Source organism: Pristis pectinata, chromosome 30 (genome assembly GCF_009764475.1).
Source record: "Pristis pectinata isolate sPriPec2 chromosome 30, sPriPec2.1.pri, whole genome shotgun sequence".
In the NCBI taxonomy this organism is placed as follows: Eukaryota; Metazoa; Chordata; class Chondrichthyes; order Rhinopristiformes; family Pristidae; genus Pristis; species Pristis pectinata.
Window position 1 is genome coordinate 16,819,881 of NC_067434.1, and position 16,463 is coordinate 16,836,343.

The following is a 16,463-nucleotide window of genomic DNA, read 5'->3' on the forward strand; positions in this document are numbered from 1 at the left end:
ATAAAAATATCTCATAATAGAGTGAGATGAAAACGGGTTTGAGGTTTTGCATGGTTGTGTGGCAAATACATCAGAAATTGCTAAGATACCTGTGCTCCAAATTCAATGTATTTACGCTCTTTTGGTGTAATGTATCACCATTCCTGCAAGCTGCTCAATGAAAATCAGGGAAGGCAATACACCTGGATCTCACCTCCCTATAGTATATGGTTAGGATAGGATGTTATGACACACTAAGTCGGCTGTTTCAGAATAAGCGTTCAGCAGGACTTTGCCTCCACAGTCTTGCAAATGCTTTGTTTGTCTTATTTAATGCTATAAATGTCTTTTGTGTAGAGTGGACTGGAACTTAATTTTAATGCTGACCAACATAATTTTATTATCTGGTACTAACTTGCAGTTCTGACTGGGAGCTTGTTCAGCAAAGTCCAGTCTCCCTCTTTGTCACATTGGATGGTGAGTTTATTAGGAAAAAACACAGATGGACTACACGAAGATTGCTCTCACCTTGCTGATTCTATGATCCCAATTAACAAATATTTACAGAAACTTCCCAGTAACCAAGTCAAATTCAAGTAACTTTACTGCCTCACTATAAGAATCTTCAGATCATGGAAACAATATCGAGTAACTCATTGAAAGGAATCCTGGGCCCACAGCAATGTTGGAAACTAATATCTATCCAAGATCTATCAAATTCCCAAGTGTCCTCTAGAACAAAGCCTGAAGAGTCTGAAACGTATTAGTACTAGGCTAAAAAGATGCAGATCCTTGGTATACAAATGACAGGTTGTTGACATCCAAATCAGAATAGTGACCACATTATAAATTCATGCCCCAAACTTTACATCTTGGGAGTGTCAATGACCTCCATATGACCTCCATACACAATACCATCATATAGATCTCAGAGCTTGATCTACAACTCTAAATTTTATTCTCATCTCTGAAACAGAAGTTTGTAAGTTTATGAGTTCGAGAGACTTGAATCACACCAGAGAAGATTGCACATCCTTTCTGAGGCTGTAATGAAAGAGTGCTGCACTGTTGGAAGTACAGTGTTACAGATGAGACTTTAAACTGTTCTCTCATCTGTTCTCTCTGGTGGATGAAATAGATCTCATGACACTATTTTTAAGAAGACCTGAGGAGGTGTCTGCAGTATTCCAGCTTATATTTATCCACAGTGAATAACAACAATAGATTTATCAGTTATTTCAATGCTGTTTGCTGGAGGAGCTATGTGAAAATAGGCTGCTGTCTCTCTTATGTCATAGCAGTGACTGCACTTCAAAAGAACTTCATTGGCAGTAAACCACTTCATGACACCCTGAGGTCTGGAGGATGCTATAGAAACGTAAGTTAGTCTTAATAGAAGGGGATCCAGTACTTTGACACTCCTCAGCACAGCATGCGGCTTTAATCTGATACATCTTCCAAAAGGGGCCTTCGAAGAGTAACAGCTTATATTGAGACAGTGGCTTAATTGAAGGGGTTGTGGGCTGCTTAGGCCGAAGGGACTTTTTCTGAAGGAAACAAAAGATAAGTAATACTTCCTATGATCTTACAGAACAGGAGAACATCCAGCCTTTGTATCTATGCCTTAAACTTTTGTTATTACACATTGCTGTTACTTGATTTTGCTACCTGAAAGGAGATATGTAGGTTTAGTAGAAAAGAGACTCTGATGTATACTTGAAGTGCTTGGAAGGGCAACAGAGAGTGACACTGTTTTAACCATTCTTTAAATGGTGAGTCAAATGGCTTCATTAGCTGTTAAATTCTTTGGGTTAATATTTCACCTTTGGTCACATATGTTAAATGATTAATAGCATATGCACATTGTACAACATTCATGTGCTATGTTTAGTGTATTTGATTTTCTACCCCGATGATTCTATATCACAGGGCAATGTCTGGCTTTGCCATTAGTCCAAACACTCACCTATGGATGCAAGGTCCGTATACTGCTGGCTCAACAAGAATAGGTCCACCCCAGTCTGCTGTCCACAGAACTCAAGGGCAAGCACCTTGTAGAAATTGATAGCTGGCCCCAAGTGCTTCACTCCCTGGTGGAGAGGGAGGTAGAAAGAAGTGTTTATTATATTTAAATATTCTGAATTCAGAACCTCCTGCATACCTTTTCATAAAAGTTCACACAGTGAAAGATTGGGAGAGGATGCATTTGCAACCCAGAAGCAACAAAGTTGGAAAGTCCCTTGTCCTCTTGAAAATAGCACTGATCATGCTCAACTTATACAGATTACTAGAAATAACAACATAAGCTAACAAGACCAAGAAAAAGGCAAATAAGTACTGGGTTCACTCCTAGAAGGACAGAATTGTAAGGCAAAAAATTATATTAAAATTGTATGGAACATTAGTTAGACCACAAAGACAAGTACCATTTCTAGTCCTTTTATGAATAAAAGGGAGTTTAAAAAAATGTCAACTATCCCTCTCCCTCCACAGATGCTGCCTGACTCGCTGAGGTCCTCCAGCAATTTGGTTTTTGCTCCAGATTGCAGCATCTGCAGTCTCTTGTGTCTCACTAATAAAAAGGATGGGAAAGCGCTGAAAAAAAGAGCAAAATGAGGTTTTACAAGGATGACAACAGAACAAAGTAGTTACAGGAGAAGATATACAGGCTGGGACTCTTTTCTCAAGAGAAGGGAGGTTGGAGAGAGACCAGCTGTAGGATTTTAAAGTTGCAAGAGATAAGGCAGAGCTCAAAGGGTTGTTTCAACTCACGGTAAAGATCAAAATTAGGATCATGGATGTAGAATAGTTACCATTACGTACAAAAGGGAATCCAGAAGAAACTTAGTTACCCAGAACTTGGATGGAATGTGGAATAGGTGAGGTGCGTGGCATAGAAGTATCTAAATAGAAACTGGAGGGAGAAAGGAAGATACTGGTAGAGATAATGGAGCATAAACTAACTGGTTCAAATGGACAGATCCATGTAACCCGTGAGATGGTCTTCCTCTGACTAATAGGACTGCCCATTAAGGTAATGGGTCATAATAGCATGATATGGCAATGAGCTGGAACGTAAGAAGCTACAGAGAGTAGTGGACTCAGCCCAATACATCACTGACACATCCCTCCCCACCATCAATAGCACTGCATCTAGAAGGTAACATCTATCATCAGAGATGCCCACCATCCAGGCTATGCCATCTTCTCGCAGCTACCATCAAGCAGGAGGTACAGAAGCCTGAAGTCCCACACCACCAGGTTCAAGAATAGCTGATTTCCTCTAACCATTCAGTTCTTGAACCAACCTGCTCAATTTCAATCACTACCTTAGTATAGCAACACTATGACCACTTTAACCACTTTGCATGACAATGGTCTTTTTTTTTGTAATAATTGTGTTCCTTGTAAAAATTGTGTATAATTTATGTTTAATTTATATTTTTATTGTGAACATTGCATTTCTGATGCTATGTGCCTGTGATGCTGCTGCAAGTAAGCTTTTCATTGCACTTGCGCACACATACACTTGTGCAAATGACAATAAACTCAACTTTGACTTCGAAGAGAAATCTCAGCCTACCAGAGTACAGTCACCGGGATCTTCCCGTGATTGCAAGGATCCACAGCCGGTGTTGGGTAACTGAGTCAGAAAAGCAGACACACGGCCACCAGAATAAGTCAAGACTTTCTGAGCGACCTGTAGAGCTGGTCCAAAGGCACATGCTTTCTTCTGAGTGTCTCTGAACATACCTGGCAATTCTTCAAGTAGGGAAATGATGAGCTGTGGTACAGAAGTGTTGAATTAGCAGGCAAATTAGAACAGTCACAGCAACATTCAAATATGTGGTTGCCCAAGAACCAAGTCAGATGGTTCTTTGCCCAATTTCATAATCTGATTCAGGTTTTTAAATCACTGATATTCCCAAGCATGTATTTGCAGAGTTGGTTTTCAGGAAACTCACTAGTCTCTAGCACAAGCACATAGAATCAAGAGGTAGAGAAATATATGTATTAATGACTTTCATTAATTAATATTCTAATACAACACATTATATACCTTGCTCATGAGAATGGCACAAATGTCACTCACAAGCTGAGAATTCATCTGAGATTTGTTAGCTGTACCTTCGTGGCATTCCTGTACAAGACAAGGAAGAGTTCCCAGAGTGCTCTGGTATGGAGTATGTTACTATGGTTAATGAAGAATCACAAAAGCCTTTCAATATGAGGGAGCTGCCACCTCAACTGATCTCACCTACAAGTGACTCTGATCCCATTTGTCTCTTAATGATGGGCAGTAAACCCTGCCAACAACAAATAAAGACACTGGCAGAATTAGTTTTTTAAAAACCTTGAAGCATCATGTTGATATCATGATGTGGATTCCATGATGTGCACTTTGACTAATTCCTCACTCACTGTGACAGGTTATTGAATGTAGGACTGTTTTCACCACAGGTGGCTAACACAGGTTGTATGTCTAACAAGCCATCGTATCACCAAAACAGGGATCTCTTCAACCCACATGCAAGTTATCATTAGTGAGACATCCACAAAGCTTCAGCTATTTAACAGCTGTCTAACAGCCTCAGGCTGTGACTTCAGCTGTCAAAACTTCTCAGTGGGATTGACAATTGGAGGCCTCACACTGCACAGGGCTCACTGATCAGATCAGAGTTGGTTTTCTTGAGGAGGTTTGCACATGCTGATTGCCTGTCTACTAAACACACGCTAGGTGAGAATGGGTTTAACAGATAGGCAACCAACAAGTGCAGGCAGTGATCCTGTCTGAGGAAATTTTGGGCCAATAATCCAAAATTCCCAATGTCCATTTTGACTTCCTACACATCCTGTCATAGAGTCAAAGAGCTATACAGCACAGAAAACAGGCCCTTCAGCCCAACTTGTCTATGCTGACACAGTGAATCTGCAATGTCCCAAACGAAGGGTTGAGCAGCACAAGTGTTGTGAAGCCATGGATTCTGTCTGCACTTCTTGCTGCCTCGGTAAGGCTGCCAAGATAATCCCTCCCACCCCAGACATTCTCTCTTCTCCCCCCTCCCATCAGGTAGAAGATACAAAAGCCGGAAAGCACATACCACCAGGCTCAATGACAGCTTCTATCCCACTGTTATAAGATTATTGTACGGACCTCTTGCAAGTTAAGATGGGCTCTTGACCTCACAATCTCCTTGTCATGGCCTTGTGCCTTATTGTCTGCCTGCACTGCACTTTCTCTGGAACTGTAACACTATATTCTGCATTCTATTATTGCTTTTCCCTTGTTCTACCTCGGTGTGATGAAATGATCTGTATGGATGGCATGCAAAACAAAGTTTTTCACTGTACCTCAGTACATGTGACAGTAATAAACCAATATACCAATGAAGCCACCAGCAGACTCAGCTTCTCCCAATCTGCTTATTCCTCCTGTTCCAGTTTCTTACGGCTAGGGGTTTGGAGATCTGTATCAGTCCTGCCAAATCATTGTTAGATATATCGCAAGATAGAGTTGATTCTTTGTGGTGTATATCATTTAAAGGAAAGTTTTACTTAATATTACCAAGTGATTCATCAGGTATTTGGTAACACAGCTCCATTCTTGAGCTTTGCGATAAAAAGTGAGGCTCAGAAGCACTGCACAGTTTGTGCATAGCGGTTCTCTACAGACTTTGGTGAGTAAGTGTGTTTCCTTTTAAGTTTTGTCAAATCTAATGACTTTTAAAACGACAACCTTGTAGATTTGTATTTCAATAATTCAAACAAGTAGCAATCTGGTACCTGATGGAACCAGAAGTCACTTGACTCATCTGGTGTATCAGAGCTGCTGTTATTGGGCAAAGATATCACTTGTTACTTCTCTTTATTCCATTAAACTTCCGATTCCATCAGGTACCAGAAATTTTAAACGGCTGTTAGATTATGCAAGACATTTCCAGTGGTTGAGGCACAAATGGTCAACAGTCAAGATATGATGGCAGAGATCAATAAAGGAAGTGATTGAAGTGTTATGGGAAGAGGGTATGGAGAGTAAACACAACTAGGAACTGGATGGGCTGAATAGCCTGATTCCATGTTGTCATAACGACAACGTGCAATAGTAATTTAATAATAAGATACGTTACATGATCTATGAGGAAAGGAATTGTTTTACCTGTCTACTTTGTTGGAGATTCACCAATATCTCATTTTCGCTTGGAACAAAGATATCTAAAAGGAGACAACTGCATGTGATAACTGTGAAGACTACACCACAAGCTGGCTAACTTCAATTGATTCAAAGTTCTAACCCTAGCTGAATAGTTGCAACAACAACAACTTCCTTTTATCTAGCACCTTCCAATATAGAAAAAACATCCCATTATTTTTCCAAAGGGATTATAAAAAGAAAATGGGAACTAAATCAAAGGGGATAACGTTGACATAGGGGTGAATTTTCCAAAAAATAAGAATCAAGGAGGACAGGGAGAAGTCAAGATTTAAGAAGAGTATTTCAGAGCACAAGGTTTACATTGCATTTAAAAGGGAATTGGATACTTGCAGAGCAATGAAGACAAAACAGGGGAATGAGATAATTTGACAGCCCTTTCAAAGGACCAGCATGCACAAAGGGCCAAATGGCCTCCTTTAGTGCTGCATTATTCTGATTCTATTTCTAATCCTAACGATCTCTTTCTACCAACTAGTCTACAACAGGCGTGAATGGCACAAGGTAAAGCCTGGTCTCACTTCCTCATGTCCAGATTACTTAGACGCAGAGTGGCCAGGAACAGAGTCTAGGGATCCCCAATTATAAACAGTGGTATCACTGGAACTTAAACCCCTGTAGACAGTACAGAGAACTTCAAGGAACAGGTCCAACCGCAAGGTCATCCAAAGCCAAGAGAGAAGCATCCAACCATCCCCTCTAGCTAGTTATCCATAAATAAATGCACATAGATTGATAAACATAGGGTAAACTAATTCCAGCCCATACAATCAATAATGACCTACCATCAGTATCAGCCATAACCATCATGCGGGGTCGAAACAGACTGTTGTGCAATTGGAAGAAATTTACTGTGCTGGCAAATGTAATGAACCCAATCTGGGTTTGTGAATCACCTGGTAACCTAGGCAACAAGAGACAGCAAATAGGATTAGAAATGTGTTTGGTCACTAGTAAAGCATTGTACCCGTTTTCCTGTGAAATGAGCTCTAAGTGCAGGAACAATGTTTTGGGGAGAGATCCTAGATCTGAACAAGCACAGATTGAAAAAAGGTCGAGCTAACCCATAACATCCCCCCTTCCAGGTGATCACTGGGCATCACATCTTAGACGATCTATCTTGGGCCCAAGACATTGATCCAATCACAAAGAAATCACGCCTGCAGCTCTACTTCATTAGGAGTTTGAGGAGATTTGGTATGTCACCAAAGACTCTTGCAAATTTCTATAGATGTACAGTGGAGAGCATTCCGACAGGTTGCATCACCGCCTAGTATGAAGGCTCCAATGCGCAGGATCGAAAGAGGCTGCAGAGGGTTGTAGACTCAGCCAGCTCCATTAAGGGCACAATCCTCCCCCCCATCAAGGACATCTTCAAGAACTGGTGCCTCAAGAAGGTGGGATCCATCATTAAGGACTCTCTCCACCCGGGACATGCCCTCTTCATGTTACTACCATCAGAGAGAAGGTACAGCAGTCTGAAAACCCACACTCAACGTTTCAGGAACAGCTACTTCCCCTCCGCCATCAGACTCCTGAACGGTCCATGAACCCATGAATACTTACCTCATTATTCCTCTTTTGCACTATTTATTTATTTTTGTAACTTACAGTAATTTTTGTCTTTATGTTTTGTACTGTACTGCTGCCGCAAAACAACAAATTTTACAACATATGTCAGTGATAATAAACCTGATTCTGATTCTGATTCCAAGTTGTGAAGTCTATTGAATCAGTTCAATTTGAATTCCATTCAATATTAATGGGGGCCAAATTGCTCTCCCGGTATGGTTTCAATTGCTTGAAGGGTTTGAGAGGAATTCTACGGATGTTTTACTTATGATTTCCCTGGGTTTTTAACCTGATTTACCATCTCTAAGGGAGTAAATTCCTTGGTTCTGAGTGGGCTATAGATTGTCAATACTTGGTGCACAAGGTAGCACATTTATGTAAGACAGGCTGAATGGGCCACCCAGATAACAGCAACTACAAGAACAGGTCAGAGAATGAATATCCTGCAGAAAGTGACTCATCAAAGCTTATCCACTACATACAAGACACCAGTTAGGAGTGTTGATGGAATACTCTTCACTTGTCTGGATGAGTGCAGCTCCAGCAACACTCAAGAAGCTGGAACAGCATCCAAGACAAATCTCCTCTTGATTGGTTATCCACTCACCACCTTAAACTCTCACTCCCTCCTCAACTGGTGCACGGTGGCTGCAGTGTGCACGACCTACAAAATGCACCGCAGTTCCCAAACCCAGACCCTATAGAAGGATAAGGGCAGCAAGCAATTGGGAACACTGGATCCTGGAGATCCCACCCTACCCACCACCCAACATCATGACTTAGAAATACATTGCTGCTCCTTCATTGCTAGTTCTAAATCCTGGAACTGCCTCTTCAGCAATACCTTCACCAGAAGGATTACAGTGGTTCATGGTCTCACTCAAGGGCATTAATGGAGGGGCAATAAATGGTGGCCTTGCCAGTGAAGCCCACATTGTCAAAAATTAATAAAATCTTGAGCACATAGTCCAGCCACCTCCTCCTGCACAGTGGAGTGCCCTTTGACATCAAGTACAGTCTCATTGATCTGTTTGAGTAGTTCAGGTGGATATTTAAAGTCCCACGGCAGCACTTGAGACATATCCCCAGCCTCCTGGTGAAGACGATTCACCGGCAAGTGCAATGACTACTGGTGAGTGGCACCATTTTGCACATAGCACAATCCCAGAAACAATGAAAAGCTGATGTTTCTGGCTGATGTTGGTTTTATGGGAATCTTGGACAGAAACCCGCAATTTTCTGGAGATCTGACATTGTACTAGAAACGATGTTGGAATCAACAAACATCAGTGAATAAATGTTTGCACCATTCTAAAAAGAAATCTAATGACAGCTGTTGTGAGCCTCACCTGTCTATGTTCTCCAGCAGGGTTTTACAGACAATTCCCAGGTAACCAGTTTCCAAGGCACAGTCACTAACATCAAACACAAACAGGTATGTTACAGGCCGAGGACGCCCAGCCTGAACAAGGACGGAGATAACAGTGGAAAATCAGTGAAATTGATCTCTTCCCAATAGGACAGATATACAAAGTACGTCACAGTGATCAGTGGATGGCAGGTAGGTAGTGAGGGTGGGGCTGATCAGTATCAGAACATAGAACATAGAACATAGAACAGTACAACACAGTACAGGCCCTTTGGCCCATGATGTTGTGCCGACATCAATCAACCTACTCCACGATCAATCTAAACCTTCCCTCCTACACAGCCCTATTTTTCTTATATCCGCGTGCCTATATAAGAGTCTCTTAAATGTTCCTATTGTATCAGCCTCTACTACCACCCCCAGCAAGGGAAATTGTTCACCTCAGCTGTCCATTCAGAGAAAGGCGTGGAATACAAGGAGTGACTGCTCACCGAGAGGAGATGAAATATTGCACGTAACCATTATCTGATCCCAGACACCTCCTGATAACCTGACTCAGTTATAGAGTGGGATTGGTCAACTGCTGGGAGCACCTTGTCACTTACCAGTGACAGGGGACATACCTATAGCAGATGTTTTGTACAGTAAGACAGTGTGGCCCTGGTCTGGGTATTCTGTATGCGAGAGATGTACCCAATACCCTCTGTCCCTTCTCCCCTACTTTTTTTCTCTCTCCTCCTAATCCAACAGGCCCCCACCACATTTCTTTCCCCTCCCCCTCCTCCCCCTCCCCTTACCCCCCTTTTGTCACTTCCACCTATCACCTCCCAGCTTCTGACATCATTCCCACCCACATCCACCTATCACACCCTTCACCTCCATCCACCTATATCACCTGCCAGCTCTTGCTCCACCCTTTCCCCCCACCTTTTTATACTGGCTATCTCCCTTCTTTCTTTCCAGTCAAGATGAAGGGTCTTGACTGTCCATTTCCCTCCATAGATGCTGCCTGACCTGCTGAGTTCCTCCACCATTTTGTTTGTTACCCAATGCAAGTGTTCTAGACAATCTCAGGGTGTACCCACTTGAAGTGTCCTCTACAGAGAGACAGGGCTTATCTTGTAAAGTGATTCTGTACTCAGAGATGGAGGAGTCCCAATACAGGTATTCTGTGTGGTGACAGAAGATGTATCTTGAACAGGTGTTCCACACAAACTGGTGTATCGACTGTGGTGCATTGGGGAAGTGAGACTGGACAGCCCTGGTAGAGGCATTCTGAAAGTGGGGAAAAAAGGTATACCAGGTGCAGGTGATTTCTAATATAGGACAGAGCATAAATGATACAGGTGTTGTGTATAATGTGAAATTAATTACCTGGTATATGGATGCTCTGTGTAGTGAAATTGGTTTCAGTTAGAAAAGGCAATTTGTTCAATGATAATGCCTATTCAGTAAAGTACAGGGGGTTTTTACAGCGAGAGACTGTATACCCAGTAAGGCTTCTGGGCAATGAAACAGTGTACCCGGTACTGTGCGGTGAAGGGGCTTGTACCTGATATTCCATTGGCACCAGGAACTCCATGGCTGCATGCTGTAGTTCAGGCCGATTGTACAGATTAGAGTAACTGCCAGTCAGGGAGTCATGGAGGAAATTCCCAGGAACTGGAAGGTTAAAGAACATGGATTGTGAACTCTGACTGATCCAGACTCTGTTGTCACATCCTTTCCACTCTTGCCCCAGTCCCTGCCAACCTTCTGGATGACCAGCCACTCAGTCTGCTGATTTTCCAGTCTTCACACTTGAGAACAGATCCCTCCACAACCACCTCCCTTCATTTAATTCTATAACAACCTTCCCCTTTTTACCTCCACAACAACCTCCAATTCTCCACTCTCCCAGTATATTCCACTGCCTTCCTCTGCTTGACCAGCAACAGAAGTGGTCCAGACATTGTTTGCCTGCATCTGCTTAAGGCCATCCATCTCGCCACTACCTTCCTGCCTTGCAGAGACCCTCATAAGCCAAAGCTCTTGCTGTGCTAGACATCTTCTCGGAACATTAACAGATCCAAGGGGATAACATAGACAGTTGTTACCCCCGGAAGCCAAAAGCTCATTTCAGGATATTTTTAAGAAATCAAGGAATCCTAGCTTCTAATTCCCATCAGTAACCATAGACCCACACTCAGATGCAAGAAGGATGCTCATGCATCACTCGGAATTCCACTCAGAATACAGGCCCATGGTGATGCTCCTCTAGGACTGTATTGCTATCCCAGGGCAGGGAATTCTAAGCATTTCTGGAGCTGGACCAGAGTAGTGAACAGTGCATTGAAATGGGGCGGGAAAATCAATATCAATTGCATGATGTACTTGCCCAGTTAAGCCAGGTGAGCATTAATGGGATGTTCAACTTATTTGCTTATCACACCTTTCACTATTTTAGGATATCCCAAAGTGCTCTACAGCCGATAAGTATTTTCTCAAATTGTAACATAGGAAACACAGCATCTGGTTTGCACACAAGAAGCTCCCACAAAAAGCTATAAGCTGTTTTTTCAGTGATTTGTGGCCAGGACATATGTAGAACTTCCATGCTGCTTTTCCAATCTTACAATGAGATCTTTTGTGTCTCAGTGAGAGGGCAAATGGGACCTTGGCATACATCTCATTTGAAAGATGGCACAGCACTCCTTCTTCACTGGAAGTCCGAGCATAAATTCTTCAACTGCTTGAATTCTCTGGCTTGGAGGTGGATGTGTCACACTTGACACCCAATTAAAGTAAAGCTGGAATAACTTGTTCTTTAACATAGTTTTCAGTTCCCAAAATTGGAACAGGCATTAAAGACCAATGGCCAATACACCGCTGCAAGCACAAGCAAGAAAATACAGGGAGCTATGAAACAAAATTCCCATCTACATTTGCGATTATATTAGTTACAAATCACTCAATATCTAAGACATTTACCTCTCTACCAATTTCTATCAGGATAAGCCTCCCTAAACTGCCCACTACTGCTGATGTTTTGTATATTAAAATGAGACTCTTGACTTCACAATCTACCCCGTTATGCCCTTGCACATTGTCTGCCTGCACTGCACTTTCTCTGCAATTATAACACTTTATTTTGCATTCTGTTATTGTTTTCCCTTGTACTACCTCAATGCACTGATCTGATGAAATGATCTATATAGCTGGCATGCAGTACAAAGGCTTTCCACTGTACATGCGACAATAATAAACCAATAACCAATTACAACTTGAAATTACTGTTCCAACCTGCCCAAGCTTTCTTCCTGTGTCTCCTAGTAACATCTAAATTCTTTAACTTGGACTACGTTCTCAAGATGTCCAATATTCTCCACTGTATTTTGGACCAAGTAAAGCATGGATTTTAACAGTGTGTGTACCCAGAGCAATCAAGACACAAGTGCTACTACCGTCATTGAGGGAGAAACAACTGTTGCATTTCCAGTGCCGCTGATCGGTGAAGGTGACGAATGGGTTGATGTAGGTCTCGCATGTTGAGCAGCGAGGGGGTACATCAGAAATCAACAATGGAGGCTCCTGGAAAACCAGCAACGAACAATAATTGTACCAAAGTTGTCCCAGCACTTCTTATGAAAAATGTGACTCTATCACTGCTCTTTAAATAGCTTTGACTTGCTAACCCTCAGAGTCTCCAGCAGTATAAGACATCGCTGTAAGCAAACATGAAACCATCTTAAAAAGACAACATATGGGGCATTAAACAACATTGTGCTTTATTAAATTCCTTGAACACTTTTCATAGCATCATTATGGCATTGAAGATCACCATTAGCCCAACAAGTCCCTGGCCAACTTTTAGTGGAACAATCTCCACCCTTCCCTCCCCCACCCAACTCCATCTGCCAATCAACCCAGCCTCACCTGGATCCACCTATTGCTTGCCATCTCTTGTCCCACCCTCCCTCCCCCTTGCCTCTTTATACCAGATATCTCCTCTCTACTATTTCAATCCAGATGAAGGGTCTCAACCCGAAATGTCGACTGTCCATTTTCTTCCACTGATGCTGCCTGACCCGCTGAGTTCCTCCAGCAGCTCTTTTATGTGCTCCAGATTCCAGCACCTGCAGTCTCTTGTGCCTCGAACAATCCAATCAATCCCATTCCTCTGCCCTTTTCCCATAATTCTGCAAATTATTTTCCCTGTAATGCTTATCCAATTCTCTTCTGAAAGCCTTGACTGAGTCTCCTTCCACACCCTTACAGGCAGTGAATTCCACCCTCTGTATTTTAGGGGAAAAAAAAGCTTTTCCTCACATCCTCTATGTTTCTTTTGCCACTACTTTGAATCTCACTTTTATCACATCTGATAACAGCAACAGTTTATCCTATCTAAACCTGCACTGATTGTACACACCTCTAAAAATACACAATACAAGGGACCCAGTCTAGTTTAGTGTGAGGGAGCAATGGACATTGGGTGGAGAATCTAGAACTAGGGAGCACGGTCTCAGATAAAGGGTCACCTAAAATTGAGATGAGGAGGAATTTCTTCACTGAGGGTCATGAATGTTTGTTATAACTGTCCACATCATGGACAACATCGGTACAACAGGTAGTGCAGCTGTCTCATAGCTCCATTAACCTGGGTCCAATTCTGATCTCCAGTCCTGTCCCTGTGGAGTTTGTAGGTTCTCCTCGTGGCTATGTGGAGCACCTTTCCCCAGGTGCTCCAGTTTCATCCCACATCACAAAGATGTGCTGGTTGTTAGGTTAACTGGTGACTGTAAATTACCCCTGCTGTAGGTGGCTTGTGGGAGAACCAGAAGGGTGGTAACGGGCATGAGAAAGAATAGGGAAATATGTGGGAGGATAAGATTGATGAGACTGCTCTGAGTTGTCACCGACTCGATGGGCTGAATGGCCTCTTTCTATGCCGAAAGGAAACATGTGGCAGGTGAGGGATGGAGAGGCTGCTGGCTACTGGGACATCATGCATCAGCACCTGGAGCCCCACATATCATTAATGAGGCCCCACCAATAAACAGGAGCGGCTTACCTGAATGATTTCAGAACCATCGAGGGTGAATCAAACCATCAGTTGACCATCAGTTCCCTGACGGCAACCTAGGTAGGAATGAACCCATTAAGTAAAACTGGGAGAGGTCTTCAATATTTGATAAAGACTTGTTCCAGCACTGAAGGTCCATGGCATTTGCAAAGTGCATTTGTACAGTAGAATGTCCCAACAGTGGCATCAATGGTGCATTGCAAGTCCACTGATGTCACCGCTGCTGTAACACATGCAAGGGGATTATGCACACATGGTTCAATTAAAGTTGGTGGCCTTGAAATTCTGCACATAAAATACTCACTAAAAACAGCACTAAATGAGTGACCAGTGGTAGTTTATTGTCAGGCCACAAGAAACAGTAGATGGAGAATCAAGAACAAGGTGAGCATGTTCTCAGGGTAAAGGGCTGCCTACTTAAGACTGAAATAAGGGGGGGGTGCGATTTCTTTTTTGAGGGTTGTGAATCTTTGGAATTCCCTACCACAGAGAGCTGAGGAGGCTGAGTCATTAAACATTCAAGATTAAGGTAGACTCTGGGTATCAAGAGTTATGGGGATCAGGCAGTATGCCAAAGGGTACTATCCGTGCATGGAACTGCCAATCCCAGTTGGTAACTGGCTTCCAGGTAAAATTCTATTGCTTGGTTCATAAAATTGTTATGCTATGCAAAAGAATTTCTTGTCTGGCAATTCTAAAGCAGTTACATCTAGATGGACAGTGGGAGGGTCAACTTATAATGACGGAGGAGATTCCATCAGGGACTATATGACGGAGGGTGAAGTTATAGAAGGATTCTTGGACTGCTTAGAAAAGTGTGCTTTTGCTGCATAAGGCTTTGATCTAACTGAAAGATGCTATGGAAGCAAAAAGAAATACAAAACATTTATAGCAGCTACACCTGTTGCATAACAAGCTCTGTCACATGAATTAGTTTGCCACTGTTAAGAAAATCCACTACTCGTGTCTTATTAAATTTTATATTGACTGCACTGGCAATCCATCTGATCCATGAACAATTGTGTTCAATTCACCCCCTCAAGCTTGTTCCTCCACTTAGTTAGGCCACAGCTGATGTGCACTTCAACCACAATTTCTTATCTCAATTATCTTCCTTAACAAAAATCGATCTTAGACTTGCAAACATCAGATAAAGGGATAAGGATTCTTGTAACCCAAGGGAATGTTCATCTCATCCATTTTTACTTACCCTGGAATCCTTGAATGGTTGGCAGATAAACCCTAGAGGAAGCTTCACCTGTTTCAACAGAGCCTGAGTCTGCGGAATATTCACCAGGGTACACTGAAAGACACTACAGAAGCAAAAACAAACACAGAACATTGAGAGTAGCAGTCCCTGTTGCACTGCAAGCTCTATTACACTGATCAGTTCCTCACAGTTTTGAAAATCCACTTGCCATGTGTGACTGAATCACACCACAACCACATCGTCTGTATGTCTGAATCATACACACCAGCTCTGGCTTGAACAGCTGGTTAACCACGATGAACTGTGCAGTTTAATCCAATCCCATCATTACCAAAAATCCACAAACATGCAATTTCAGCAGATTGGGGCAAGAACTGTGACATTCTCATCATTTTAGCTACATGAGAGAGAATGATTTACATCTTGCCTCTCAGACGTGTTTCAAAGTGCTTTACATCAGTGAATTACTCTGAAGAGCTGAAGTGTGCTCACCATTGGTCTGAATGTCTCTCTGCACCTAATAAGCAAGCCTGACTTACTCTGTTGCGCATCAATAACATAAGTATAATTTCAAGTCAAGTATTGGCAATGAGCAATAAGCTGTTCTTGATGTAGTTTATACTATAAACTGAGCATATTAATTAACTTGGGTAAAGGCAATGATATGTAAACTGATGCTTATGGAGTTTATGCTGTAAATTTAGTGTGTTAATCAGTCCTAACAGAAATGTTGATACCAGAAAATACCACAGTCTGAGCTGACAACGAAATGCCAGCTATTTAAAAGCCCAATACCTTGGTCAAAACGAGTAAGTAATGATAAGCCTCCATAATATTTCAAATGAAAAGAGGTGCCATCTTATATTCGACATGTTCATTAGTGAGGAATAATCTTCAAAGGGAGTACAGACGAGAGTTATATTCCACATTTAACAGAAACTTTCATTTACATAGCATATTTAATGTAGCAGAAACATCCCAAAGAATATTATTAAATAAAAAGTGAGCCATACAATCAGAGGGATGACAAAATGCTTGGTTAAAGAGGTGGGCCTTAAAG

The 16,463-nt window shown here is 42.2% G+C and overlaps 1 protein-coding gene across 1 annotated transcript in view; it reads right to left on the reverse strand.

The window, feature by feature from the left end:
- The window catches only part of LOC127584580 (protein transport protein Sec24B-like), a 31,757-nt gene extending 18,687 nt beyond the window's left edge, over positions 1 to 13,070 (reverse strand). The window contains exons 1-8 of the mRNA XM_052041355.1: positions 13,047 to 13,070; positions 12,575 to 12,701; positions 10,684 to 10,793; positions 9,112 to 9,224; positions 6,976 to 7,094; positions 6,137 to 6,192; positions 3,563 to 3,763; positions 1,946 to 2,069 (exon numbers count right to left, since the gene is read on the reverse strand). Coding sequence (XP_051897315.1) covers positions 1,946 to 2,069; positions 3,563 to 3,763; positions 6,137 to 6,192; positions 6,976 to 7,094; positions 9,112 to 9,224; positions 10,684 to 10,793; positions 12,575 to 12,701; positions 13,047 to 13,070 — 874 coding nt within the window. The remainder of the gene's footprint in view (positions 1 to 1,945; positions 2,070 to 3,562; positions 3,764 to 6,136; positions 6,193 to 6,975; positions 7,095 to 9,111; positions 9,225 to 10,683; positions 10,794 to 12,574; positions 12,702 to 13,046) is intronic.
- Positions 13,071 to 16,463: the final 3,393 nt, after the last annotated feature.